The following is a 24,880-nucleotide window of genomic DNA, read 5'->3' as shown; positions in this document are numbered from 1 at the left end:
TATCCCTTGGAGAAAGCGATGAGGCTTTCTCTTTTATTTTTCCAAGTGTCTGTTACAGGTAAGAGTCTCGTTGGCCTGTACATGAATACACCAAACCCAGAGGTTTTACATTGTGAATTCCACCTGGTTTATGCCAACTGCCAGATTTTGTTGACTTCTCGTCATATTGATTTTTAATAATTCAATTTGAGCAGTTCAATGCAATAAAGATTTATTAAGGCCCAAGAAGTCAGGGCACCATTCTGGGTGCTGAGGACGCGGAGAGAAAACAAGCAAAAACGGTCCCTGCCTTCCAACAGTTTACATTCTATAGGGAAGATGGCGGGCAGAGTGCGTACAAAGGAATGAATAGAGCAGGCAATTTGAGGAAGGAAAGATCACTAATAACTAAGAGAGTGAAAAACTTTTTCCACTGGAGTTGGTGGCTAAGGATTGTTAGAGGAAAATGCAAGTTGGTAAAAGGACCCGGGCAGAGGAGCGCAGCACATGCTAAGGCGCGTAATTAGGAGGTGGGAAGACAAGCTTGGCCGGAACAGAGGCGTGATAAAGGGAATCATGGGAATTAAGCTTTGGACTCAGGGCAGCTTCAAGCAAACGGGCAAAGGCATATGTGAAGTATTCTCTGGGACTCGTTGTTTTAATTATATTTTGTATTTATTTATTGGGGTTTGTGCCGTTTCCCCAGGTACACTGTGAGCTCCTAGAGAGCAAAGCTTGCTGGGATTTTGTCTTTGTATCTCCGGTGCCTAGAACTTAGGAAGTGTTTAATTAAAGCTTGTTGATTGAGTCACACTACTGAAACCTCCTGAGAGCCTGGAGTCTAAGCAGGACCCCTGGTGCTCTCAATGCTGGACCAGGAGAAGAGAGGAAAGCCCAGATTGGACTACAGTTGTTTTCTTCTCAGTCAGACTCCTGGAACAATCTTAAAACTGGCTTATTTTCACTGCACGGTCACCCTCCTCTCTTGGTCTTGCTTCTTCTCTTGAATGTCTTCCCAGGAATGAATGGAAACAAAAGAAACAAATTTCAGTGCATACAGTGGAGGGAAGGAAAAGGGGATAAGCATTCATGAAGCACCCACTGTGTGTCAGGCACTATGCTAAGTGCTTTTACAAACATTACCTAATTTGATTGAGGGGGAGGAAACTCATTTGAGTTGGGAGGGTGAGGAGAATCTTTTTGATTATTTGATGGCTATCAATGTCTTTTTGTACAATGACTCTATGTCTTTGGGTGCCACCTGGTGGCAATTCCTACACATGCTTCCCCCCATGTCTCCTCTTCATTCACTTTCCAGCTCTGCAAAGATACTGAAAACAGTATTGCCATTGCTACTGGAAAGGCCTTGTCAATAGACTCCCCTGTGGTTCCATTCACTCTCCCTGTGAATCTCCGGACCAAAGCATTCCTCCAGGCCCCTGATTCAGTCATATATATTTTCTTCTCCCAGTAGAATGCAAGCTCCTTCAGGGGAGGGACTGTTTGCTTATATATTTGTTTCCCAAGTGATTGGCAAAAAGCTTTATTAAGCACACAGTAGGTGAATAATACATCCGTGGTTGCATGCATTCATTCATCTAGTCCAGTTTCCTCTTTTTACAGATGAGGCAAATGGAACTGAGACATGTTAAGAGACATTGCCAAGATTCCACAGGCAGTACTCACCCACATTCTATATCTTGGATGGTGTCAGGCATTGGCTGGTTCTGGGTTTCAGGGAGGAAGAAGAAGACCGCAAAGCTGGCAGTGATGGCTATGACGGCAAAGATGATCTGAGGCAGGGCTGGAATGTTTTGTCTGAGTGTATTCACTAATGGGGCCAGCACTGACCCAATTTGCTCTCCCAAGAAAATGAATCCCAGGCATGTGTTCCTGTCAGGGCAAAGGAAATCTGATTGTCCTAGACGCAACACTTCAAGAGGTTTCTCCTCTTTGGGATTCTTCAAACACTCTGGACAGCCATTTGTTGGGGACAATGTAGGGGCAATTCCTTCATTCATCAGTTGGATTAGATGGCCATTGAGGTTCTATCTGATTCTCAGATTCTGTGGTTCTGTAGAAGTCCTAGATTCAACACCTATTAATTATCCCCTTCCCTTCTCTTAGCTGAGTCTGCCTCTTCATAATCAATGTTTCCATTTGTAGATATCTACAAACCATATTTTTAATGGTTCATTCTAGAATTTTCCTGGAATTCAAGTTAAACTCATTGACCTAGTGTTTGTAAGCTCTGTTCCCTTCTCATTCTCAAAACTCAAACATTTGTCCTCTACTCTCATGGCACCTTTCCTTTTATCTGCGATCCTCAATAATCACTGATTAAGCTCGGCCATCACTATCTTGACTGGTTCTTTGGGGACCCCAGGATGCAGGTCATCTGGGCCAAGTCACTTGGATTCATCAAGGGCATCCAAGGTATGCTCATGATGTCCCTTACTTTTCTTGGGGACAGCCAGTGGCATGCTTGCCAGTATTTAGGAAAAAGCTCTCCAGAAAAGAAGCATTCCCTTTGGGGAGTCTTTGGCCTACACACTGACCACTGGATCGATGACTATTCGAAGGCAACCATGGTGAGCCATCTGGATGCAGTCTCAGAGTAACTGCCCATGCTCCAACACTCACATGTGTGGGGTGCATCAGGCTGAGGGTACTGTGCATGCGCATAAGGGCAGGGTTCTTATTGGCCATTCCCTGTTTATTATCTCTTCTTTCACACCATGATGACAATAATGACCAGACTTTAAGGTTCCCATGATCCTTTGCATGTGTTATCTCATTGGATGTTCCTAAGAACTCTGGGTGGTAGATGCTCTTATTATTCCCGTTTTACAGATGAGGGACTTGAGGGAAAGACGGGTTAAGTGATTTACCCACGGTCACACAGCTGGTCAGCATCTGAGGCTAGATTTGACCTCAGATTTTCCAGACCCTAGGTCCAGTGCTTTTTTGTTGCACTACCATGGTACTGTAATGACATGCCGAAATCTTTGTGAAATGGCAAAGGTGCTGAATGAATGCTAGCTACCATTATCCCAGGATCCTGGCTTGTCTTCACACACATATTTCAGATCCATGTTCAATCCAGGGTCTAGGTAAGATAGAGACTGAATTTCCTGATGCCCACAGGCTTGTTGGCATTGCCCGTCCATCCTGCTAATTCATTGTGTGTAGATGAAGCTGCTGTTGTTTTAGCTTGGCTAATTCTTGTAGTTGGCTCTAATCCTACTTCTAGAGAAATGGCTCCATGTGCTTCACTCCAAGTCCTCCTCTGAGACCTCCCTGTGACATGGAGGAGATTCTGGGTCTGCAAAGGCAACAGGAGACAGAAGCCATGGCGGCCCCTGCTGAGCTAGAATAGAAAGAATTCCTGTGAGGGTCCAGGGGGTGATCTCTGCATTTTTGTCTGAGAAGCAGCTTAGATGATTTCAGATTGCCAGTGACCAGGTTGCTTTCAGAAAGTTTTTGTCTAGAGCCAAAGGTAGGTCTGAGAGAATGATCTAACTTTGAGAGGAGCTGATATTGGGGTGTGGGGGGGCAGTGTCAGGATCGCTGTACTTTGAAGGTGAGAGCCTGGTTATGTCAGAGAGAGTCCCAGATACAGACCTGGGAGTCTAGTCTATTGAGTCTCTCCTCACCCCCCCTTTCCCCAGAAATGGCAATGTCTGCTTCTTTATCCCCTAATTCTCTGTCTTACCTGACTTTTGTGGGCAGGAGCTCATTAAAATAGAGAGTGTTACTGGACACGCAGACCACAATACAGCTGATCCCCAGTATTGCCAAAACCACACGCAAAATTCCTGTGAAGCCGAAGAACAAAAGCCTTCACTAATTCAAAGTTCAACACATCTTGGAGCTATTTGTTCATATATTCACCATATCAATTCAAATATTCATCCATTATCTCTCCATTTATTCCTCTATTCATTCCCTTGATCTGCATACCCATCCACCCATTTATCCTAATAGTATTTCTTATTAGAGGCAGTTAAGTGGTGTAGGGATTGAGTGCTAGGTTTAGCGTCAGGAAGATCAGAATTTGAATCCTGCCTTAAAACTTACTAACTGGGTGACTCTACGCACATCATTTAACCTGTCGCAATCTAGTTTCCTTATCTGTACAATGGGATCTTGGCATCTGACTACCTGGTTTGTTGTAAGGAACAAATGACATGAGAAATGTAATTCATAAACCTTAAAGTGCTCTCTAAATGGGAATTGTTATTTATTTATTTCATCTAGCAAAGATAAATACGTATTGTGCCCTTCTTGTGTGTGAAGCTCTGTGCTAAGTGCAAAGGGTGTAAGGTAAAGAAGAATTCAGTAATCCCTTCCTTTAAGGAACTCTGTAAAGCTGAATTCAAAACATATGGCAGCCATTCATTCCTCATTTATTCAATTCACTTGTTCATCCTATCCATACATCTTTTTATCTCTCTACCTATTTACCCATCCAGTCAGCCATCTGTCTATTTACCTATCTCTCTAGCTATCCATCCATCTATCTATCTATCTATCTATCTATCTATCTATCTATCCATCTATCTATCATTCCTATTTTCCTAATCATCTGTCCTGGCCTGGGTTTGAGTCCTGGTTCTGCCATTTATTAGCTCTGAAGCTCTGGACATATTGGTTCTCCTTTCTGAACCTATTTCCTCTTCTTTAAAATAAGAAAGTTGGGAAGTCACCATGACATTGAATGCCATTGGTACAAGAGTACCTGAGTTCAAATTCCACTTCTGAGGTACACTACTTGTGTGACCTTGAGCAAGTTGCTTCAATTCCCTGGGCCTCAGTTTCCTCATCTGTAAAAATGGGATTTCTGAGGTTCCTTCTGGTTTAGATCTATGATACTATGAGTTAGGGGTCTCATACATTTAGTCTTCGTTGTCACTAGTGACAGAGATGGGACCTATTATTTCATTCTTATACAGATGTATAAGGAACACCCAGGTAAAGAAATTCACTCTACCAACTCAGATTGGTCTTTTTCTGCAATCTATAGTCTATAAATTGCCTACCATACTGAAGAGTTAAGTGACTTGCCCAGGGTCACACAAATAGTAGGCATGAGATAAGACTTGAACTCAGACAGTCAATGAGTATTCATTAAGCACTTACTACATGCCAGGCACTGTGCTAAGTGCTCAGGATGCAAAGAAGGGCAAAAACAAGGTCCTTGCCCATAAGGAGCTCACATTCTAATGAGGGAGACAACATGCAGACAACCAGGCATACAAGAGATATACGGTGTAAATGGGAGGCACTTCCTGGTTTTGAGAGCAGATTTCCATCTACTTTGCCTCTAGGATCCTAGCACCCAAGGAACCCATAATGACCATTCATCCATGCTCTAAGATCTTTGTGCTGTAAGTTTGAGGGTTTAATGAAGGCAACCAGAGGTACAGCCGTTCCCCCTTTTGTCCCTTGGCAGAATCCAGAGCCCAAGTCTCAGATTCATTTTAGTGTCCCTTTGCTCCAAAGTGAGAGGTAGAGGGGGAGGTCTGACCAGCCCAGGGAGGCCATATCCAACTCAGCCTTAAAGATGGGGAAGGAACTTCTCTTCAAAAATGACAATTAAGAACGACACTACAGATGGTCCTTACACAAATCCTACCATGTTCTAGCTACTGGCCTAGCACATTACAAATATTATCTGACAAAATCCCTCCAGGTAGGTGCTATTACTACCCCCATTTTACAGATGAGGAAATGGCAGCAGGGATAGGTTAAGTGACTTGCCCAGGGTCACCTAGCTGGGAGGTATCTGAGTCTGGACTTGAACTCAAAGAGTTAAAATTTGAACTCTGGAGTCAGGCTGACTTCAGAACCAGTCTCTATCAGGCCACCTAGCTGCCTCTGATCCTATTGCTACTCCTACTCCTCCTTCTCCCCTTTAATCAAAGCCCACTCTCTTACCTTGAGGCAGAAATGCACTGGGAAGTATGAACAATCCAGCAAGAAGGAGGCAGGCCACTGATGTTGTTCGAAGGCCAAGGCGGTTCATGAGAAACAAGGCTCCAACCCTGCTTAGGAAGGCAGAAACTCCCAAAAGAACCTGGAGCATTTGAATATTGCTCCCCAAGTTCTGAAGATCCAGAGAGAGCCCATAAGAAAGCATCCCTGTTGTGAAATTGTAGCAGAGAGTGGGGAAAGCAGAGAGAATCCATTACACTTGGAGCCCAGAACTAACCATTAAATGCACTTCAGTTCAATGAGCCTTTATTAAATACCTGTTGGGTGCCAGGGTCTGTATAAACCCCTCAAAGACACAAACTCCTCAAGGAGTTCATATTCTGCTTGTGGTGGTGATGCTCGTGAATACCGTTAAGTGAATGCCAGATAAATTCAGGAGGGCAAGAGGATCACTAAGTGGGGCAACCAGAAAAGGCTTAAGTAGGAGCTTGTGCCTGGGACTGAGTCTTGAAGGCAGCCAAGGATACCAGAAGGCAAAGGTGAGGAAGACCTCTTCTAGGTGTTCTAGGCATGAGGAACCTCACGTACAAAGACAGAGAGTGGGAGACAGGCTCCCTACTTCAGGAAACATCATGAAAGTCATTTGGGTTATATCATACAGAGTGTGAAGGGCTGTGATTTTTTATTTCATAATATTTCATTCTTTCCCAATTATATTGAAAAACAATTTTTAAAAAAGTCTTGAGTCCCAAATTCTATTCCTCCCTACCTCTCCTCCCTCTTGTTTAGATGGTAAGCAATCTGATAAAGTTCATACATGTGCAATTATGTAAAAATGTCGACAACCATTTTGTGAAAGATATAAGGAAGAAAGAAATAAGGAAGGAAGGAAGGAAAGAATGAAAGAAAGAAGGAAGGAAGGAAGGAAGAAAGAAGGAAGGAAGGAAAGAAAGAAAAAGAAAGAAAGAAAGAAAGAGAAAGAAAGAAAGAAAGAAAGAGAAAGAAAGAAGGAAGGAAAGAAGGAAAGAAGGAAGGAAGGAAGAAGGAAGAAAGAAGGAAAGATAATGTGTTTTGATCCACATTCAGTCTCCATCAATTCTTTCTCTGGATGCAGATAGCATTTTTCATCATGAGGACCTGGAGACTGTCTTGTACCACTTCTTCATCATACAGTATTGCTGTTACTGTGTACAATGTTCTCCTGATTCTATTCACTTCACTTTGTATCAGTTCATATAAGTTTTTTCCAGGTTGTTTGAAAGCATCCTCCTCATCTTTTCTTATACCACTGTAATATTCACCACAATCATGTACCACAACTTTTTCAGTCATTCCTCAATTGATGGGATTCTCCACAGTCTTCCATTCTTTTGTTTTGGAGAGGGGAAGGTAGGGCAATTGGATTTAAGTGACTTGCCCAGGGTCACACAGCTACTAAGTGTGTCAGGTATGTGAGCTCAGATCTGAACTCAGGTCCTCCTGACTCTAGGGCCAGTGCTCTACTCACTGCACCACCTAGCTGCCCCCAGTAGTCTCCCATTCTTAACCACCCTAAAAAAGAGCTGCTATAGATATTTTTGTACAAATAGATCCTTCCCCACTTTTAATCTCCTTGGGATACAGATCTAGTAGTGGTATTGCTGGATCAAGGGGTATGCACACTTTTATAGCCCTTTGGGCATAACTCCAAATTGCTTTCCAGAATGGTTGGATCACCAACAATGTGTTAGTATCCCACTTTTCCCATATAGTATTTTCCTTTTATGTCTCACTAGCCAATCTGATGGCTGTGAGTTGGTGCCTCAGTGTTGTTTTAATTTGTATTTCCTAATCAAAAGTGATTTATAGCAATTTTTTCATATGAGTATAGGTAGTTTTGATTTCTTTGTCTCAAAACTGCCTAGTCATATTCTTTGACTATTTATCAATTGGGTAATGACTGATGTTCTTATAAATTTGACTCAATTCTCTATATGCTTGAGAAATGAAAGCTTTATAGGCGATAATTGCTGTAAATCCCCTCACCCCAGTTTTCTGCTTTCCTTCCAATTTTGGTTGCGTTGCTTCTGTTTGTGCAAAACCTTTTCAATTTTATGTAATCACAATTCAAAATTTTATGTTTTGTGATGCTCTCTATATCTTGTTTATTCCTAAATCCTTCCCTTTTCCACATGTCTGGCAAGAAAACTATTCCATGCTCATCTAATTTGTTTATGGAATCAGGGTTTTTGTGTAAATCATGTACCCATTTTGACCTTGTCTTGGTATACAATGTGAGATTTTGGCCTATGCTTAATTTCTACAATACTGTTTTCCAGTTTTCCCAATAGTTTTTGTCAAATAATGAGTTTTTGTCTCAGAAGCTTTGATCTCTGCATTTCTCAAACCCTAAATTACTTTGGTCATTTACTATAATGTATTGGTATCTTATGTATTCTACTGATCTACCACTGAATTTTTTAGTCAGTACCAGATTGTTTGATAATTACCACTCTAAAATATAGCTTGAGGTCTGGCTAGGCTAGGATGCCTTCCTTTTTTCATTAATTCCCTTGATATTCTTGACCTTTTATTCTTCCAGATGAATTTTGGCATTATTTCTTCTAAACTTATACGTTTTGGTAATTTCATTGGTAAGGGACTGAATAAGTAAGTTAATTTAGGTAAAATGGTCATTTGCATTATGTTGGCTTGGTCTAAACATGAACAATTAATATTTTTCCAACTGTTTAGGTCTGACTTTATTTGTGTGAGAAGTGTTTGGTAATTGTGTTCATATAGTCCTTGGATTTGTCGTGGCAGGTAGTCTCAAAAGTACTTTGTATTGTCTAGAAGATTATGAGCTCCACTGGATTCCTAACATATGAAATGTGTGAAAGTATTAGAAGGTGATTACTTGGGGAAAAGAGAATTTATTTGAACTCAAAAGAGGTACTAAACAGTGCTTTGGCAACATTTTAAAAAATCGATGAATAGAAGCTGGTTCAGTAAAAGAAAAGGGTATTTTCCTTTTAAGTAGTGGGCAGTGGATAGAGGGCTGGCTTTAGACTATGGCATAGATCTCCCAGATCTGAGGTACATCCTATGACTCTGGGCAAGTCTCTTAAGCCTGATAGGGCTCCAGACAAGTCTCTAAGACTAAGTACTACAGAGAAGGTAAAATCCATGACTTCAAAGGTTTATACAAAAATTTCTGAAGTTGAGAAGTGCAGGGCCATTGGTTGTTGAAACACAAGGACCTAATGATGTCGAAGAAGCCAAGGAAGAGGTATTAAACTAACTGGAGATTCAGCCACTCCTTTCTGAGGTGCAGCCAAGTTCATTGACTGAAGGAGAAGTCTCAGAGTCACTGAATGAGCCCAGACAGAAACCATTGGCCCTAAGGGCATCTCAGAGAGGAAGACCCAGGCTGAGGGAAGTCCCAAGGAAAGGAGAGCTCTTTCCACAACTGCCCCTCAAGATGCCTGTCTATCCACAGATATCATAATATGGCAGAAATCATAGAATGTAGAAAACAGTTCAACAAAACTGACAAAGTGATCAGGACTAATACCCTAAGCAACATTCTGACCCCAAAGTTCCCCTGTCCCAAATATCTCTATAGAAAGCATGAAATTGCAATCTAGTTGTCTGAGATCAAGGTTGGCCTTTGAATTTCTTTTGAAGACAACCCAACGCATGTATAACATCCTATTGGTTTCTTGGTTCAACACATTGGTCATGTGCACTATCTTTTCTAATGGATTAGATCACACTTGGAAAATAACAAAAAAGTGTCACCAAAGGAAAACACTTAAATATCAAAAAGAATGGCAAGGGCTGTGGGAGGGGGAACCCCTGGGCCCCTTTAGAACAAGGGAGAGATTTATGTGGGTTAAAGAGATGAAAAATATTCTCCAGCCTTCACATAGGGCAAGTTCTACAGGATGAACCTGAGTTTTGTTTTTTAGGTGGCGTGAAATGCATCTTTAGGATGATGCAGGATTGCATCTGGCATGGGGGAAGAGTAAGGAATAAACAGCCCAAGGTTTGCACTGATATTTTGGGTATGTGAAGAGACTTACAGGAAGACTGACACCTCAGTGGCACATTTGGTAGAGTGCTAGAACTGGAGTCAGGAAGCCCTGAGTTCAAATCGAGCATCAAATACTTACTAGTTGTGTGACTCTGGACAAGTCAGTTATCATAAGTCTGCCTCAGTTTCCTCCTCTGTAAAATGGTATAATAATAGCACCCATTTCAAAGGGTTGCTATGAGGAACAAATGTGAAAGTATTTGTCAGGTGCTTTGCAAACCTTAAGACACCATATAAACGGTAGCTATCATCATCAGCTTTATCGCTCCACCTCATTGGATAGATCATTCAAGGAACATTTATGGAACAATGGGAAAAAATACACAAGATGAGAAAGAAGGTGACAATGAATTTCAACACCCATCAGTGCAGGGAGAATGCATGTCCATGAGGTCTTGAATTCATGGAGCATAATGATAGCTAGAGGATTCCTTGAGATAGGTGTCAATTATCACTTAAGAAAGTTCTGGAGGCTGTCGTTTGCCCCAGTCTTGTTCTCTGAAATGTAACTCAGATGAGTGCCCAGAGGAGGGGAGCCAGGATAGGGAAGGACATCATGCTCCTGCCACATGAAGATCCCTTGAAGAAGCTGGAGATGATTCATTTGGAGAAGACTTTGGGAGGGGAACATGAGCCCTGCCTTCAAAGACCTACAGGGCTGACATAAGGAAGAGAGCAAACATTTCCTCTGCATGGCCCTAGAGGCAAAATGAGGAGCTAAGGTGGAAGTCAGAGAGAGGCAGGTTGAGGCTTTAGGTAAAGAACAATCTCATAATAGTTGGAGTTGGCTAAAGGTAGAATGAGCCATGCCAAGACTTAGTGGGAACGTCCCTAGAGATTTTTAGGCAGAAGCTGGGTGAGTGTTAGTGGGGCTAAGGTGAAGAATTCTGGTGAGTAAATTTCTTAAGTTCAAGTAGAATTAGATGGCCTCTGAAGGTTTGCCCACACTTTATTGTTGTTGAGTCATTTCAGTCGTGTCTGACTCTTCCAGATTCCATGGGGATTTTCTTAGTGCAGATATTGGAGTGGTTTGCTATTTCCTTTTCCACCTCATTTTTCAGATGAGGAAACTGAGGTAATCATGGTTAAGTGACTTGCTTACTGTCCCAAACCAGATTTGAATTCAGCAAGATGAGTCTTCCTGCTCCAGGGCTGGCACTCTACCCACAGTGCCACCTAGTCCTATGATTCTACACTTCTGTGAATCGCTGATAGAAGGTTGCTCAGTCTGTCTGCTTCTACCTGCTACTTATTGTGTGTGTCTGAGAGATTCTTTTGGGGAGCCTGTAAGCTTTAATATTCCTCATACATTATAGGGAACCTACCTTGCAAAGGACATACAGAGGATTCTTGTCCGCAGGATCGGAAAGCGGACTAAATTCAATATGGTATAACGCGTCTGTGTGGCAGTCAGCTCCCTCTCCATGGTGGATCTCAAAGCCTTCAGGAAGAAGAACCAAGAATACAGTCAATCTGGAGGTTAGTGCATGGAAGAACAGAAGGAAGGAGTAGGAAGGATTGGGTTGGTAAGACATTCTAGGCAGGTACTGACCAAATGAGAGATCATTGGCTATGACCCCAAAGCCTTGCTAAGCTTTTCCTTACCCCAGGGACAAGCTGTATAACATCATGCCTGGTGGAGCCATGCCTGTAACCACAGCACCAGAGGATTGCCTTTGAGAACCCTCAGATCAGGCAAGATCAGCAGAGATAACAGGCAGTGCCCATGTCTGTCACTACAGCATTATGGGCATTCATGTTGTCCCCATAACTCCACCGAGGGTGCTCCTCCATTGGACTACTTGCATTCAGCTTAGAAACAAATATAGTACTCCATGGAACATCACTGCATTTTTGAGAAAACTTTAATGAAAATATACCAGAGGTACTCTCTGAATCAGATGGCTAAATGTTTTTCAGAACTTACTAACCTCTAACATATATGCATCATATAATCTAACAATCAACAGAGGGGAAAAATCAGCTTTAGCACTGGCTTTGGAGCCAAAATCGCTGGGTTCAAATCTTGCCATTGATACCCCTGGTAAAGCTTAAGCAAGTCCCTTATTCTCCCTGAGCCTGAGTTCTCTCATTTATAAAATGAGGGGATGGAACTAGAAAGCCTCTGTGTCCCTTCCAGCTTCAGCTCTATGATTGTTTGCTCCCTGAATATGTTCTGATCATGCACATTCCCTCTTTCTGTTCCTCTCCATGCATGAGTAGTAGAGCAGGGAGAATGCTGACTCTGGAGTGAGAACACCTGGGTTCAGATCCCTCTGTTAATACCAGCATGAACTTGTGGTTCACTTAAAACCTCTCTGCACCTCAGTTTCCTCATTTGTAAAATGAAGGGCTGGACTAGGTGGCCTTTAGAGACCCTTACATAGGGATTTATTATTGTATGACCCTAAGTTCCCTACACATGTCCACTTTGCATATAGATATTGCATAATACAGTTGTTAAAGGTGTTTGCCAGGTTTCTGGGGAAAATATTGGTACTTCCCTATTATGCTGTTTCATTAAATGCCTTTGTGCTCATTGGCTGAACAATAAAGGTACCTGTACTACTGGGGGCTCATGAGCTATGGTTTTGAGAGGCTGTAGCTCCATAGAGAGAACGCCATGCTTCTGTAGTATTTTCCCCTCCTTCTTGCAGCGGGACAGAAGGCTGAAGCTTTAGCTTGGACAGAGGGCATTTTTCTTTCAGCTGCTGTTTGAATTTAGTCCCATAGAAATTCAAAATGTAGGAACCGGAGGTGGTCCTGTTTTGTACCCCATGTATGAGTTAGGGAAATTCCCCTAGGAACTCCATACAGATGAAGAAAGTGAGGCCTGAGACATCGAGGGGATTGCCCATGATGACCCAGCCAGGATGTGGCTGATGAAGGATTCAAATTCATTTCTGCTGACTGAATAGTTCCGTGTTCTATCCACATTGCCTTCAGGGGCTGGCTTCTGGGCTTACCTTGTGCTCCCATAATTTACTAGAGCACAAATCATTAAATTCATTTCAAACAAATTTCATTAAGTCTCTTTTCCTAAATTTGCCGTGTGTGAGTAGGTGATCCTTGGGAGCCTTAGTCACAGTCAAGACTGCTCTGGAGCCAGAGGGAGGCAGGGAATGAGCAATGATTAAGAAGTGACTATGTGGCAAGCATTGTCCTAAGTGCTTTAGAAATAAAATCTCATTTAATATTCATTTATATGTCTCTCATCAACCATCTTATATTGCCTCCTTCTGGAATGCAGGGCAAGGGGTAATCCACTGAAGAAAGATGGACATAAGGAGGAAAAAAAGCAGAAAAAGCAGACAAGAAGGAATATGAAGAATGGTGTTGGAGACAGGAGGGTGGAAGGCTGCAGGGTCCCTCTTAAACCAGAGGAAAGGAGAGAGACTGCCCCCTTCCCGTCTCCTCCCCCAGGGGATCCTCACACCTTCCCACAGTTCAGGTACCTCTTCCCCAACTCTGGTTTCTCTCTCTGACATTGCTAGGAAGCCCCCAAAGATGGTGTATTCGAAGAGACAAGTTTACTTTATCCTGAAGTGACCCTTAATCACCAAGTACCGTACTTGTCTTGTATCGATTAAAGTGTCCGCCCCAATCCCTTACCCTTGTCCACTGAGACTTGGAGGAGCATGATCAGAGATGGGACTTTCCTCTTGGTAGGCCCCTGGCTAGGGCTTCATTTGAAAGGCCACCATTTCCCACACCCCAGCCCTGGGCCCTGTTTCCCTCCTCACCTCTACTGTCAGGATCTTATCCTTTACTCCATTGATTTTTGCAACCTTTCTGAGCATCTTTAAGGCATCATCGTATTTGTTGTGGATAACCAGCCATCTAGCAGATTCTGGCAACCACCTAATATAGTAGTACATGACAGATACAGTTAATTCTCAATTTCTCCTTCTTCAAAATCACACTTTTTGCATATAGTAGAGTAGGGTTCTTTTTAAAAATCTCTACAATTAATTACTTTGCATTCTTGTTCACATGTAAAAGCTTTCATCTCCAGTTATGGCACGCACCTATGACAAGATGGCCAGAGTTACTGACCAACTAGAGCCTTTCTTGATTTTTCCTTTAAATTAGTCAGGACAGGTTTTTGATTTTGGCTCAAATCTTTCCTCCCAATGGATGATCAAATGGACCTATCAGGAAAAACTTCTGAAATTGTCAATAGAATAGACAGCATTTCAATCACCCTTTCATTCCTTGAAGGTCTAAGTGGGAGAATATCTCATCCTCTATCCTAGGGCACAATTCAGCAAGAATTATGATCTTGTATCAGCCATGCAAATGTAGATAGGAGAAATATATCATTTGGAGATGTCTTGAATCACTGCCAGAGGGAAGCGGGTATTTCCATCAATCCTAAGTGAAACTCATCTCATCTTTTCTATTACAAATGTTTTTTTCCCTTGATTTTCAGGCTTTCTCCTAAACCCTCTCCATTCCCTTATTACTCTACTAAAAGAAAAAAAATAAGGATGGCAAGTCTTGCATCACTTTGTCACAATTTCAAGGTTAAAACAAATACCTCCTGAATTCAACATTTCATCTTCATGGTCTTTACTAGATAGATTAAGGAAGTGGTTAATAATCCCCCTTAACATTGTAAATACAAATTTCTTTCTAAACCATCCATAAAGAGCACCAGAGTAAAGGACTCTCCTTTGAATCATGAGATCATTAGTGCTGAGGCAGAACCATTTTAAGAATTCTCTAACAAACTTTTATACCCTGGTGAGTTAGAAGTCTCCTTGGAGATAAGATAGAGTAAAAACACTTAGAAACAAAAGGATTCTAATTTATAGATTATTGATCCTAGAGCATTGATCATTAAATTAATTTCATACAAATGAAATGGTCACCCCAATTTGTGAAGTTGTAAACAATATCATAATCATGCAAAATGACTTTCTTAATCTCGCTGCAAGAAAAGCTGTGCTTTATTGCATTAACATTTATGAATAGCTCTGCTCCATTACTAACTGTTCTTCATGTGACAGGAAGTCCTGACAAGCAGACAAGATCTCAAGGCTTCGATATTAGGACCAAAGTCACTGCCTTAGGTTCTGACATCGAATTATTTACAGAGTGGAAAGCCAAACCAAAGTCTCAGGCTTAATTCTTGTGCAGAGGCAGAGCTCATTAAAAGTAAACTGTGTTCAGAATTTCAGTGCTGCTCTTTGCAGGATCTGTCAACCAGCCAAAGTTTTCTTGTTTAAATGATGGCCTTTCATCACTCATTGATTCTGTCCATTTCCCTGTGGCTTGCTGGCCCTGGATCTTCCCTGTCTGTCCTGTCTGTCCTCTTAGGAACTTGTAGCCTCATCTGTGCAGATGATTCCATTCTCCCAGTAAGCTCCATTGAAGTATGTCGTGGAATTTTTGACATCTGCTTTGTAGTAGAAGTCAACAAACCAGTATCCACATGCTTTCTTCACTCTCATGATGAGTTCCTTTTTGTCACCACTCTTGCCAAAGAATTCATATATCTTTTCCTCAGTTGTGTGAAAGGAGACGGTCCCAACATACAAGGTGAAGCATTTCTTCAATAACTTCTCTTGATGTCATTACTCAGAAGTACTGGGTGAACTATTGGCCCAGCTGCATGTAGGAGTTGCCATCCAGCACACTCAGTAACCAACTTGACCATGAGAGTGGGCAGGAGAAGCCAGGGTGCCTGGAGGTGGGTGGCCTTATTGGAGCCCACAGTTAAGGTTCTAACCCAAATCTTCTGACTCCCCAAATGCCCCCTTTCCGTAATTAAGTCTGTGAAAGATAGAGATAAGTACTAAATCTATGATTTTACTGGAATAAGATACTGCCAAGAGGTGAAAATCTCTTTACCATTGCAATTTTGCCATGGTGGGTTGCCTAGTGCATTGAGAAGTATAGTGAATTGTCCAGGCACACACAGTTTTATTAGAGGCAGGACTGTCTTTCATATATGCTTTATATATACTTTTATATGTACATTTTATCTCCCCTGATAGTGTTGGCTCCTTGAAGGCAAGGCAAGTTAATTTTTGTATTTGTATTTCTAGCCTAGTAGAGTGACTAGCCCCTAAAATAGAAGCTTATGGCTTTTTTCAGAATGGGTTTGCAACCGTAAAACAGGTGATGTAATAACCATCACTAAACCTCCACAGAAATGGTCAAGGAGAAGACTCATGTTAACATTGTGTCTTCACTGGACACATAGACTTTGGCTAGTCCACCATTACTGGCCCCTTCATCTACAAATGTGGTAAAATTGGTAAGAGAACCAATGGGAAGTTCGAGAGGGAGGCTGCTGGGATGGGAAAGGGCTCCTTCAAACATGGCTGGCTTTTAGATGAGCTGAGGGCTGACCATGACCATGGTATCATTATTGATATTTCTCTGCGGAAATCTGAGACCAGTAAGTACTATGGGACCATTGCTGATGCTCCAGGACACAGAGACTTTATCAAGAACATGATTGCAGGCACATCTCAGGCTGACTGTTCTTTCCTGCTTGTTGATGCTGCTGTTGGTGAATTTGAAGCTGGTATCTCAAAGAATGGACAGGCTCCTTAGCATGCTTTCTAGCCTACATACCGGTATGAAACAACTGGTGTTTGGTGTCAACAAAATGGATTCTGCCCGAGCCCCGCTACAGCTGGAAGAAATATAAGGAAATTGTCAAGGAAGTCAGTACTTACATTAAGAAAATTGGCCATAACCCTGACACGGTAGATTTTGTACCCATTTCAGGTTGAAGTGGTGACAACATGCTGTAGGAAAACTCTAATCTGCCTTGGTTCAATGGATGGAAAGTCACTTGTAAGGATGGCAAGGCTAATGGAACTCTACTGCTTGAAGCTTTGGATTGCCTCCTGTCACCAACTTGACCAACTGACAAGCCTTGGAACCTACCCCTCCAAGATGTCTACAAGATTGGTGGTATTGGTGCCGTACCTGTTGGCTGAAGGGACACTGGTGTTCTAAAACCTTGTTTGCCCCAGTCCATATCACAACTGAAGTAAATTCTGTTGAAATGCCCCATAAAGCTTTAAGTGAGGCTCTGCCTGGGGATAACATTGGTTTCTATGTCAACAGTGTGTCTGTCCATGATGTCTGCCATGGTAATATGGCTGGCATAGTGAGAATGACCCACTTATGGAAATGGCTCGATTCACTGCACAGGTCATTATCCTGACCCACATGCACCTGTTCTTGATTGTCACACTGCTCACATTGATTGATGGCCTTTGTGGTAAGAAGCTGAAAGATGGCCCTAAATTCCTGAAATCCAGTGACATGGGTCCAGGCAAGCCCAGAGAGCTTCTCTGATTATCCTCCTCTGGGTCATTTTGCTGTTCCTGATATGAGGCAGACTGTTGCCGTTGGTGTGATCAAGGCAGTTGACAAGGAGGCTGCTGGAGCTGGGAAGTTCACAAAATCTGTCCAGAAGGCTAAAAGGATATTCTGTACAACACCTCCCACCCCAGTCTTAATCAGCGATGGAAGAACGGACTCAGAAATGTTTGTCTCAAATGGCAATTTTGGCTTCATAGTAAAAGGTTGGTTAGTGATTACAGAGCAGTGTAAGAGCTTCAGGAGGAAAGGAATATTTTTGTGGACCATTAATTTCATGGCAGTTTAAGTTATTAGTTTTTAAAATCAGTAATTTTTAAATGGAAAAACCCAAAAATCTAATGCAGAATTTTGAGATCATTAAAAGAGTTTAATGTGAAAAGAATAGAAATTTTTGATTGGATTGTGTGTTACAAGGGATGGTCCAATTCTGGTTTGGAAGGGAGGAAGTGATTAATGATATTAAAAAGAAAATGCATTAATCAAACTTATTTTTAAAAAGTGGGGACAAGACCTTTATTCCACATTCCCCTGAGAGTCCTAACTCTCCTCACACTCCTTCATCCCCTCACGTGTTTGCTCTACCTTACCCTTTCTACCTGTCTCCATACATTAAAAAGCCAGAATCCTGCTTCCTGCCACCATTGTTGGCCCCATGAATATGTGTTTCTCAATAGTTTCCAGAGTAGAAGTGGAATTGATTTTCAAAATTCTACATAAACACAAACACTCTCTGAAACCAAGACCTAACATATTTAATGTAGTTATTCTGCACATGATGTTATACAGAGTATGGAATGGCATAACATCTTAAGAATCAAAATTGTGAGTCCTTCAGAAAGCTATGGAGATATTGATTGTGGGCCCAGACTGAAGAGTTGGTCCAAAAAGTATCACCAGAAAAGTTATGTAGCATAAGTGAGGGATAACGTGTCGGATGCCTGCATCATGCATGGGAACCAACATCGTGCCAAGCTGTCGCCAGAGAGGAAGTCCTCCTGAGCTGTTTATAGGATTCATGGGAGGCCATTTCAAAAGCATCTCCTACATAGACTGTAGAAACTGAAACTCTCTTTAGCTGCAGAGAATGTAATATGTAGTAACAGCTGCAATTGTCATCCTAGGAGATGTTTCTCCCTATGGAGTCTGGGAGATCATATGTGAGTTCAGTTTTGATATATGAGCATCTGTGAAATAAACTATGGAGAAGATAGAAATCAGACGAGGAGAAACGACTTTGTTGTTGAACTTGGTTCAAATGTTACTTTATAAAGCAGCATTATAGAGGTAATTGGATGAGGAGTGAGTCTAGAGAAAGACTCTTGAGTGGGAGGGTTTGAGAGCAATTGAAGAGACTGTTTTTCCATCAAAGCTGAAGAAGACAGAAAGATGGTGGAGAGGCTTTTTGGGCATAATTCTTTAAACCTTTATCTTTAATAAATCAATAAGTGTTTGTAATATAGTTGCTATGTGACAGGCCCTGTGCTAATAGTGTTGATACAGGGAAAAAGCAAAAACAGTGCACATTCTCAAGGAGCTCATATTCTAATGGGGAGCCAACACATAAAGATAAGAATATATTTACATAAATGCCTATATATAGATATAAACATATTTCTACTCAGCTTTGGTCATTTCATCAGAAATCCTTGAGAATCTTCTATTCTATTCTATTCTAAATTCATTTTTTTCCTCCAGTAGGATATATTTGTTGTTCAGTCATTTTGGTAATTTCTGACTCTTCCTGATGTCATTTGGAATTTTCTTGGCAAAAACACTGAAGCAGTTTGCCATTTCCTCCTTCGGCTCATTTTTACAGATGAGGAACTGAAGCAAAGAGTGCTATGTGACTTGTCCAGGGTCACACAGTTAATAAGTGTCTGAGGTCAAACTTGAACTCATGAAGAGGAGTCTTCCTGACTCCAAGTTCATACTTTATGCACTGCATCAGGTAGCCCCTACCCACCCCCTCCGCCCTGAGCTAGAAGGGAACCTAAAGGTCACTTAGTCTGACCCATTCATTTCACAGTGGAAAAAACTGCGGTATGGGGAGGGTAAGTGATTTGTCCATGTGTACTCATCTAATAGGGGTCAAAGGGGGGATTTGAACACCTGACTTCTGATTTGAAATTTAAGGATTTTTCTATCTCACCTCCTGTGTCTTGGGACACTCTTCATGGTACCTTGGGGAAAGTCTTTTCATCACTAATAACTTTCATTTTATTTTCTTTACTTCTTATAACCTTGAGATAATTTGATGAAGATATCTAGATTCAGGTCTCTCTCATCCAAGCATGGGTTTCAACTCCTGACTGGCACCCAAGACCCTGATGGGAAACTTTCCTATTCTCTTATGACATTTGAAACATCCTGAAATGAGCTTTTAATATAAAGACGCTTGAGATTCTTCAGCATTTATCTGCAGCCTCTCGGAGAGAGAAAAAGAAACCCAAGGGCACTTACCAAGAGGTCAGAAAGAAGGCAAAGCAGGGAGCAGACACTACTAGCTGGAGTTTGCGCCATTCCTGGATGCCATGAGACAGAATCCCAAGAAACTGATGTTCCAGACTGATAGACAGAGATAATATAATTGTTACCAGAGGCCGGTGCTGGCTGGTGGTCCATTCTATAACTGAAAGGAAACCCCGGCAAAGGGTTAATTCCAGACACAGGTGAGATCTCAAAGAACATGTACAAATGTTGAAGAAGCCCCACAGAGAAGACTTACCAAGCTTCCAACCGAAAAGTATGATTCCTGATATTGAAAACCCAAGCAGGAAGCGAAGACAACAGTAAACTGGGAATGACTGGGCAAAGGACGCCCCAGTGCTGGAGATAGCCAGCATGAGGTAACTTGGAGGCAACATCCGTTTTCTCCCAAACCTACATCATGGGAAACCACGTGGTTGTGATCCCAGGGCAGAGGCATAAAGTCATCTCCCCACCTGCAGCCCTCACTGGGCATTGTTTTCATTGCCTTCCCTGTCCCTGGAATGCCTGCCCCCTCATCTCCTCCTTCTAGCATCCCTGGCTTCTTTAACTTTCAGCTAAAATTCCACCTTAGCAGGAAGCCTTCCTCAGTCTTTAAAGCCAGGGCAGCACCTTCCTCCTCAGACTACCCCCAGTTTGTTGTGTTTGTCTCATGAAGGGGCAGAGTTGTTTGCATGTTGTCTCCCCCACTGAATGTGAGATCCTTGAAGGCAAGGACTCTTTTTTTTGTTTCCTGTCCCCAGCTCTTAGCCCAGTTCTTGGCACATGCTAAGTGTTTTAAAAATGCTTGTTGACTGATGGTTGACTGACTGGCCTTTATCCCACGTCAAACTCATCACCAACTTGCCTTTCTTACTGGGTCTTTTCTAGGCTTAGACCCACCTCCACCCAAAGCTCCAAATCTAGCTATGAATCTTCTCCCTGTTCTTGTGGACTTTTGGCATAACATGGACATTGGTTCAAATTCTGCTTTGGCTCTTGGTATGTGATCTTGGGCAAGTCTCTGTCCTTCCCTGGGCCTTGGCTTCCTCCTTTTTGAAATGACTGGATTGGACTAAATGATCTATAATTTCATCTTCCAACTTTTAGCTCCATGGCCCTTGGCTCGCTGGGTTTCAGAAACATCTGTGTCCAGGTGAAACTGACCTGTCTGAAACATAGCCCAATAGGAGATATCCAACCAGAATCCCAGCAAGGAATATTGACTGACAGAAGGACTTCAGTTTCCAGGAGTGACACACCAGATCCCACTGAAAGAGAAGATGAGAGCATCAGATCTTAAAGTGAGGCAAGAGAATTTGGGCTCAGGACTCTTGCTGCCAATATGACAAGAGAAAGACTATGATAGGGAAGAGACTCTGGCTCAGGCTTCTTGCTCCACTATGGTAAAAAGAGGACACTGCCTCTATCATACATTCTTATACTTGTATATCGTACATCAATACATTCAAGCTTGGGATGTCAACTTCAAGCTCATTTTGACCCTGACCATCCTGATGCAGACATATTCCAGCTAAGGTCATTGAAGGTCTGGGGCTCTCAGTTTTTTTTTTTGCCCATACAAATGAGCCTGTGCTTTAAATTTTTTAAAATGTTCCTTATTTCTACAGAGAGTAAAACACTGAAAAGAAGCACATTTAAAAGGGAATTAGTAGAACTGATTGTTCACATTTTTTGACTATTTATCAATTTGGGAATAGCTCTTATTTTTCTAAATTTGACTCAGTTTTCTACATATTTGGGAAATGAGGCCTTTATCAGAGAAACTTGCTTCAAATTTTTTTCACAGTTATGTTTGCTAACTATATTTCCCTCTATTCTATTTACTCCCTGTTTATTCTATTCTCTCTCTCCTTTTATCCTATCTCTCCTCCAAAGTGTCTTAAATCTGATTGTGTTTGTCCTTCATTCTTGGAGAGGACCGTGACATCAGGGAATGATGACATGACTTGCAGTAGACTTGGATTTGAGTGTGGGAGCAATGTGCAAGGTTGCCAGTCTCACTTACTCCTCCAGAGCCACTTAGGTCCAGTGGCCTGATATTCATCAGGATGACTGGAGATGGCCCAGGATGCAATGGGAGACCCCGGCCCTTTGGGGCTCAGGCCTTTCTAGGTTTCTACTTTGAGTGAGGTATTCATTCAGTGAATGAATACCTCTTTAAGAAGTGAGTCAAGGGATGGCGCCCTTAATAAAAAAAATCAAACTGGAAAGGGAACATCCTCAGGGTTGCTGACTGAAAGAGAAACAGTTGCTATTTACTATTTGTATTCAGTCTGTGCTAGGAGGGCAGGGACCTATTATCCAATCTATGAGCTTCAGAGTGAATTGGATTTAAAGCTTGGTCTTTGAGAAAGAAATCTAGTCAGTAAACCTCAAGTTAATGAGGCAGCTTTTAGCCAACAAAATGTACCTCTGATTATTGCCTACTTCAATATGCACTCCCTTCTGTCAGTCCCATCCCCTTTCTTTTATCCCCTTTCCCTCCTACTTTCCTATAGGGTAAGCTAATTTCCTTATGCCAGAGTGTGTGTTATTCCTTCTTCCAGCCAATTCTGATAAGAGTAAGGTTCAAAGGTTCTTTGCCACCTCCTTGTTCCCCTCCACTGTAAAAGCTCTTTCTTGCCTCTTTTATGTGAGATAAGTTACCCCATTCTACGTCTCCCTTTCCCTTTCTTCCAGTGCGTTCCTCTTTCTCACCCCTTACTTTTATTTACTTAGATATAAGTCTATCACATTCAACTCACACCTGTGCTCTCTTTCTATATAGCTACTCCTTCTAACTGCCCTAACAATGAGAAAGTTCTTATGAGTTACAAATATCATTGTCCCCTGTTGGAATGTTTGATCTAATTGAGCCTCATGAATTCCCTTTTCTCTTTACCTTTTCATGCTTCTTTTGAGTCTTGCATTTGAAAGTAAAATTTTCTATTCAGCCATGGTGTTTTAATTAGGAATTCTTGAAAATCCTCTATTTCATTCAATATTCATTTTTCAACAAGAAGGATTATGCTCAATTTTGCTGGATAGGTGATTCTTGGTTGCATTCCTGTCTCCTTTACCCTCCAGAATATCGTATTCCAGGCCCTATGATCCTTCAGTGTAGAAGCTGCTAAATCTTGTGTTATTCTGTGTGAGCCTGTGCTTTGGCATAAAGAAAATCTGCAGAATAACACTCTCTGCACTGTTGATTTGTATTTCACAGCAGGTCCTAATCAAGAGGTGGTTCGCTGATTTTTTTTAATCACAAAGGGAGCTGTGGGCTGGCAGAGGAGAGAAATCTAATTCTGTCATTCACCAAAGCAATTAAGTTCCAAATCGGTGTTAGCTTTTCAAAAGGAAAATTAAATCTTCATGGAATGGGAAAGGGGCAGCAGAAAGAACTTCTTACCTCAGTCATAATGGAAGAAGTGAAGATGCTTTGGTCATAAACCCAGCCATCCACACATGGCTCCATCTCCAGCTGGCTCAGGTTTTGGCCTGTGACACTTGGAGCCAAGGACTGCCACTGTGGCCAAAAGAATCGATGACATTTCTCTAGTTTCCCATTGGTATCCAAAGGGATGGAAAGCTTTAGAATGGAACTAAAATTAAGGTTCCCACTGATATTGAGAGAAGCTGAGGTATTGTCCAGCAAGTGAACCCAGCACCAATGCTCAGGGACAAAGGCAGTGAAGTTCTCTATAAGACAATGGCTAGCTATAAATATTAGAGGAATAGCCAAAGAAAAGACCTGTAGGTTCTGGAATGTCCTCTTATCTCCAACTTCAGAGAGGAGATCCTCAAAGGCCATCAGAACTGGAATGCTGGCCCCAGGAAGAGAATTTCTTCTGAGAGCTACTGAGTGAAGAAAGTAGTCATTTGACTGCAACAAAACACATGATGTTTTTTTTTTTAGACAAGTGAGGTCACCTCCCCCAGAAACGTCATCCTTACTTTGATGAAGCAATGCAGCTAGGAAGTGTTCTCAGGTCTTTGTGCAGTTGAGTATGCCAAAATCCTTCAGATCATCCACAAAGAAAACCTGGCATAAGGTTTACTATCTAACTGTTGTGCCCTGCCCCCCCCTCCAGTTTCTCCATCTTGCGCCAGCTCACCCCACTCTTTGTATTCCCATCTCCACGGACCCCACTGTTTGTGTCCCCATCTCCACAGAAATCTAATTGTGTTCTTTCCCTTTAAATACTCTTTCTCTTCCCTTACTCCTGGCTGTTCGATTTGAATAATTACTCTGAACAGTCCCGCACTTCAATAAATCCACATCTAAATTTATATCTCGTTCGCTTTTTTTCGGCACAACATAACAGGAAGGATACATCAGCACCAAGCTTGGACACTTAAATACTTAGTCTATAGGAACACCTATGCCCAGAGGATCCCTAGTAGAGCTCCAACCTCACGTAGAGTCCACGGTGATAACAGGAATGCCCATAAAAAGAACTGCAGATACTTCCAGGAAAGAGAAGGGTTTTCACTGTAAACCAGACAAAGATCAATTTACAGAACACATTGGTTGAATATCAACTTCAGGTTAAAGATTGGTAGCTTTGCCATGGCTCAGTTAGTTGAGAGGTAGTGGAAAGCACAGGAGGAGACACTGACTGATTTATGGTGGTTCAGGTCCTATGGCATTTACAGGCAATGTGGTGGCTGAGCAGGGGGTCAGGGTAGACTGTGAGTTCCCCCTCTCAGCATTACTGGCTTGTGACCAAGATTAAGGCAGTTGAATGCTCTGAGACTCAGTTTCTTCATTTCTAAAATGGGGGTGAGAATACCTGTTGCATTTGCCTCATCAGATTGTGCTTAAGTCCAAACAGAAGACCAGTTTAACCACCAACATCACCAGTGATCTCTTCATGGAACTTCTCCGTCTTCATCCTCCTTTCCCTCTGTGAAGCATGTTGACCACTCCCCCCTCCTGAATGCTGTCTCCCACCAAGGCTTTCCTGACATAGCTCAGTCCTGGTTTTCTTCTGCTCTGTCTGATCACCCTGTCTCAGTCTCGTTTGCTTTTGCCCATGTCCCTCTTTCTGTGTGAAATATACCCCAGCT

General features: G+C 42.1%; 1 protein-coding gene and 1 pseudogene across 1 annotated transcript; one reads left to right on the top strand and one right to left on the bottom strand.

Moving 5' to 3' along the window:
- Nucleotides 1–923: 923 nt before the first annotated feature.
- On the bottom strand, nucleotides 924–23,621 carry LOC118855207 (steroid transmembrane transporter SLC22A24-like). Its single transcript, XM_036765292.1, has 11 exons — nucleotides 23,220–23,621; nucleotides 20,975–21,078; nucleotides 20,067–20,221; nucleotides 19,802–19,970; nucleotides 13,735–13,852; nucleotides 11,317–11,432; nucleotides 6,234–6,250; nucleotides 5,920–6,123; nucleotides 3,695–3,797; nucleotides 1,666–1,872; nucleotides 924–990 (listed from the first exon to the last, which is right to left on the bottom strand). The coding sequence occupies exons 1-11, from the start codon at nucleotides 23,619–23,621 to the stop codon at nucleotides 924–926; spliced, it is 1,662 nt and encodes a 553-aa protein (XP_036621187.1).
- Nucleotides 16,152–17,627, top strand: LOC118853250 (annotated as a pseudogene).
- Nucleotides 23,622–24,880: the final 1,259 nt, after the last annotated feature.

The sequence above is a fragment of the Trichosurus vulpecula genome, chromosome 6 (assembly GCF_011100635.1).
Source record: "Trichosurus vulpecula isolate mTriVul1 chromosome 6, mTriVul1.pri, whole genome shotgun sequence".
Lineage (NCBI taxonomy): Eukaryota > Metazoa > Chordata > Mammalia > Diprotodontia > Phalangeridae > Trichosurus > Trichosurus vulpecula.
This window is presented reverse-complemented; position numbering and strand designations above follow the sequence as displayed.

Coding starts and splice junctions, on each gene's coding strand:
- LOC118855207 (XM_036765292.1), bottom strand. CDS start 23,621: ATGGCCTTTGAGGATCTCCTCTCTGAAGTTGGAGATAAGAGGACATTC. Junction 21,079..23,219: donor CTTCTTCCATTATGACTGAG/GTAAGAAGTTCT, acceptor CTTCTCTTTCAG/TGGGATCTGGTGTGTCACTC. Junction 1,873..3,694: donor CTCCTGCCCACAAAAGTCAG/GTAAGACAGAGA, acceptor TTGCCCTGACAG/GAACACATGCCTGGGATTCA.